At 52.9% G+C, this 4,971-nt stretch overlaps 1 protein-coding gene across 1 annotated transcript; it reads right to left on the bottom strand.

Annotated features, from left to right (window-relative positions):
- Nucleotides 1-680: 680 nt before the first annotated feature.
- On the bottom strand, nt 681-3,122 carry LOC142498655 (cullin-7-like). Its single transcript, XM_075606905.1, has one exon. It carries the CDS (start codon nt 2,826-2,828, stop codon nt 1,632-1,634), a length of 1,197 nt encoding a protein of 398 aa, XP_075463020.1. The 5' UTR covers nt 2,829-3,122; the 3' UTR covers nt 681-1,631.
- Between the last annotated feature and the right edge of the window lie 1,849 nt (nt 3,123-4,971).

Raw genomic sequence — 4,971 nt, 5'->3', positions numbered from 1 at the left:
CTGTTCCGGTGCCCGGGGAAGTGTGTCAGAAGGAGGTGGTCTGGTAGGAACTACTGGCGTGGGGTTGATTATGAGCGGCGGGGCCCTGGGCGTAGAGGTGGGTGGTGGATTAGGGCCTGGATATAAAGGGTCAAATTCCGCTAGATTTGATGTTTCGGACTCCGACCTATTATCAGGTTGTATTGCCTGTCGTCTCCGTTGAAGCGTAGCGATGGCTTCTGGGGAAGTGAGAATTTCTTGAAGCGAGGGAAAAAGTACTTGTAGTGTAGACATAGCGTCATGCGTTTCACTGACCATCGGGCCTTGCGTTCCAGCAGGCTTAGGGCCTTGCGTGTCACTAGGTCCTTTTCCTGCATCCGGGCCTTGGTAGAAAGAACCAGAAGGGGTGAGAATAGGATATAGAGGGGCGGGTGGGGGCGTCTGTGCGGGAGCGGGGGAGGCGGGCTTCCCGGGTGAGGTGGGCGGTACTTTATCATTGGGGCCGGGGCGGGGTACACCACAATTATAGCAGAAATCCCGCCAAACGGGGTTTTGCATACCACAATGGTGACAGACCCACCCCTTTGGACTAAGGCGGGCGCCATCTTGGTATGGCGGCGGAGATGGGGTGTCTACAGTTTTTATAGATTTCATATATCCATATACACTCTCAGAACTCTCCGATCCACCCTCCCCTAATACTTCTTCATAACCTTCATCACACAATTTTCCCGCTACCCGGAGATGAGCTTGTGCCGTTTCTAGGAGACCCTTGTCTTCCAGCGTTCCCCGGGATTCAGTTATTATTTTAGACCATAGACTGGGTTGCAATCTCCCCGAAGACGGGACTCCAGCCAGTTTGTACAGTTTAGCAGCATTTTTGATATATTTCTTCCCTTCTCGAGAGCGGACTAAATCTAGTGCTGTCTGGGCCCCTGGGGGCAATATGTGTTTTTTCTTAAATAATTGCAACATCTCTGAATTCTCTGTTCGTCCCACTAATATCCCGTGGCCGGTCCTGTGTCACCGTCCTGAGAGAACCACTGTTTGGTTACCGCCCTCAGACGTTGGGTCCCTGACCCTAGACACCCGGTACCGGAGACAGAGTACTACTTGTCGAGGGAACCATTATCAGGTTACCGCCCTCAGATCATCAGTGCCTGTCCTGTTCCCTTGTCTCGGGCTGACAGCCTGCACTCTATTCAGGAATTTTGCAATTACTGGTTCAAGAAAGACAGTCAGACAACCCGCAATCTATCTTTTCAGTTATTTCATACAGATAACCACAAGCGACTGAAGAGTATGATATTTTTAACAGTTCTAAAAGAGCGTGACTCTAAAGATCATCCCGTTGTATCACATCAACGTGAGCGAAAAACCTAAACAGATTATACTACCTAGGCAGCAACCCACCGACTTGTCATAGGTAAGATAAACACACAATTTGTATGCAAGAGCTTACCTTGACTTTTGAGGGTGGCCAGTCCTCGGGTCGGTGTGTCGCGGTCCCGGCAGCAGAATCAGCGACAGGTCAGTCTCTCGTGGCGAGCCGGAGTCACGCTCCCCCCTTCCACGTTGGGCGCCAAATAATGAGGTCGTGAATCTCACTATATCAGGGTCTCTCTCTCGTCAGTCACTTGCTCCGAATTCAATCATGCATGCGCTAGCTCACTAAGAAAGACTCTGACACCAGGTTCAGCTTCGATCTCAGTACATGCGTTATCCTGGGGGTAACACAGGAACTGCTGCAGCTGATTCAGGGAGTGCAGGTCCGAGGAGTCTGTGCGGATATCCTGTATCCTGCCATCTATATACCGTGCAAACTGCTCCGTCACGTGCAGCGCTGTTAGGAATGAGAGCTGCAGGAGGCCCTCACAGAATCCCTGCCTCAGAGATAAGACAAACGTCGTCTGCTGCCCAAACAGCTCCTCCATCGCCCGTCTGAGACGCAGGTACACGGAACAGAACCGGGGAACCAGGTCTGCAGCGTTCCACGAGACATCCAGGAACCTCTGCACCTGCTGCTGTACCACCCCCTGCCAGCACTGAGCGATCCCGGCCATGCTGCTCACGTTCCTGCCCGAGCCCCTCACAGACACACAGGACGAATCAGTGCGACTCTTCCCATTGGTTTTACTGGGGGGTTTCAGAGCTTCTGTCTCTGGGAGACTGGAGTCCACATGGACCATCAGGTGAGTGAGTCTGCGCACACGCGAGTTAAAGATGGAGGCTCGGGACCTGGTGAGGCCGGAAACCTGCGTGTTCTCCAGGTACTTCGTGAGGAGCCAACAGAGGGGGCTCACTCCTCCGGGGTCTGGGGTAGTTATGCTCTGCACCAGGGGGGCAATTAATGCCTCCCAGCACATCCGTCCTAAAGCCTGAGCCGCCTCGTCATCGGGCAGGAAACGCTCAGCGAACTCCTGCTCATGGGACAGAGCTCTGTTCAACTTGTTGAAGAGCTGCAGTAGGTGCCCCTTCTTCTCACATATCTCCTGCCCCCAGCTGTGCGCTCTGCTCGTGTAGAACAAGAACGTTCTCCGGCAAAGCTGCTCCTTAAACACCGGCCAGAAGGTCGGCTTCGGACCGAGGACTTCCAGACCACGCACACGCGTGTCAATACCTCCCTGCTGACAGCGCTTTATCTTAACCTGGACGATGGGCCAGAAGCGAGTCACGTTCTCCAGAAGCAGGACACGTCCGGCCGTGCTGGGAACATTTACCGCGTTTAGCTCCGTGTTTAAGCTGGACGGATTCTCTCCTCCCATTACCACGAGCCGAGCCGGCATGTAACTGGAGTCCTCACCGGCAACTATCAGCACAAGCTGCCGCATCACCACCCCCCGGTGCATGTAAATGTTTATGAAATGGCACCCAGTGCTTCCATTCGACTCCCAGTAAGATTTGGGGTTCCCGTCTGTCAGTTTGCCGGCACGATGGGGGTTGGAAGAAACTTCAATCTTTTCCCAACATCTATCTTCCTTAACTTCCACACTGGAGCCTCAGCCGGATGCATTCATTCCAGGATGCTCTCAGGGTGCGGTCCCGGATACAGACGCCATCTTTATTGGACAATATCTGTTTACAGGGCTGAGTTATATAACACTTGGAATAATGGATAAACATATATTCACATAGTCTTTTCTACCTTCACACTGGTACATAAGTCTACTAAGCGGTGGGCTACGACCCGGGGTCTGTCTCGGTTTGTATATTTGACTGTCCGGAACCGCTGTCGGTAGGTCTCTGGCGTGAGGCCTAGGCGATCCAGAATAGCAGCCTTTAGTTTCTGATAGTCCATGGCCTCGTCCGCTGGAAGAGCCTGGTAGCTTCCCCTATGAGGAGTGGAGCCAGAGTCGTTACCCAGCGATCAACTGTCCAGCCGTGGGCCGTGGCTACCCTTTCAAAAGTGAGGAGAAATGCCTCTGGGTCTTCATTTGGCTTCATTTTAGGCAGCATCACCGGTGGGTTATTTGGAATCCCTGGTCTGCCTGGGGTTGGGCCTTCGACCAGCAGTTGGAGTAGCTTTTCCTCTCTCCGGGCCTGTTGCTCATATTGCTGGGCTTGTCGCTCAGCTTGCTGGGCTTGTCGCTCATCTTGCTGGGCTTGTCGCTCTGCTTGCTTCTCTGCTAGCTGGAGCTGTTGCTCAAGGAACTGAGAAAAAAATGTCTCCATTTTTTTTTTTTGTGTGGCCCTTCAGATACAGGGGCCGTCCGACGTCCCACTTCTGACACCACCTGTGGCAGGACGGCCTGTAGCCGAGGTCAGGGAACAGTCCACACGTATAGTTTCAGGATAAATAAAAACGTTCAGTGGCTTTATTTCTCCACAGTAACATAACATGCGGGTACACTGTCCCTTTAACAAAATAAATCCTGCTCCACTTTGGGAGAAAAACTGACTAATAACACAGCAGACCTATCTAGCAGGCTGGCTGGCTAAACCAGAACCAAACCATAAGGGTACTTTAAGCAGTCAGTAAACAAATGAATAATCCTTACTTTAGTTGAAGTAGTCTTTAGTGAAATCCCTCTGGCTAAGGGCTCACGCAGCAGTGTGCTTCTCTCTCTCTCTCTCTCTGGCAGCTACTGCCAGTCACATGATCCTTTATCTACCTTGCTGGCTCTCAGGTGTCAGCTAAAGAGTTCTGATTTCCTAACTTCCACCTGAGTTAACCCTTATGAGTGCTGGATGAAGCACTCAGACATATGTCTCCCAGGCGTAACTGATAGGAGTTGACTTCACTCTGTCACACGAGGAATACGAGGTTCACTCTCTTTTGGATTCTTGCCTATCCAGGGGTCAGCTCCAGTTCTTGGTGCAGTGGAAGGGCTTTGGCCCTGAAGAGAGATCCTGGGTTCCTTCAAAGGACATTCATGCCCCGGCTCTTCTTAAGTCCTTCAGGAAAAAGTTTCCAGAGAAACCGTTCTTGGACCGTCCTGAGGCCGTTCCTGAAGAGGGGGGTACTGTCAGGAATCGGCGTTCTCCACGCTCCTCACACAGAGCACTCCCTCCCCGCAGGGAGCCCCTGGACACACAAAACAATCCTGCCTTACCGGCCTCCACGGCTCCCCGCCCCTGACGCCGTCGCGGGATCACTCCCCTCGGCGATTCCTCTGTACAGCGCCGCGCGCGTCCACGCCCTCCTGCACGCACACCTGCACCATCCACTGGCTCGGTTCACGCGCGTACACGAGTTATGGAGCACGCTCAGTCTGCACACTCTTCTTCCCGTCCCCCGGACCTCAGGCTCCGCCCCCGCACACTGCACGAGCATACTCAGGTTACCAACAAGACTCACCTGGCCTGTTATGCCTGCACCAATCTGCAGTGCCTCCCTGTAGCTCTTCCTGTCCCGCCTCCGTTCCTAATTGGACCTTCCTGCTTTATCTAGCTCCTCTCTGCTTTCAGTCTTTGCTCGACATAGTCTCTGTATGGAAGTACTACTGGATTCTCTCAGTGTTTTCACAGGTTCTGACGCGGCTTGTACGACTA

This window comes from Ascaphus truei, chromosome 7 (assembly GCF_040206685.1).
Source record: "Ascaphus truei isolate aAscTru1 chromosome 7, aAscTru1.hap1, whole genome shotgun sequence".
Taxonomy (NCBI): Eukaryota; Metazoa; Chordata; class Amphibia; order Anura; family Ascaphidae; genus Ascaphus; species Ascaphus truei.
The sequence above is the reverse complement of the archived record's forward strand: the minus strand, read 5'-3'. Positions and strand labels throughout refer to the sequence as shown.

Coding starts and splice junctions, on each gene's coding strand:
- LOC142498655 (XM_075606905.1), bottom strand. CDS start 2,828: ATGCACCGGGGGGTGGTGATGCGGCAGCTTGTGCTGATAGTTGCCGGT.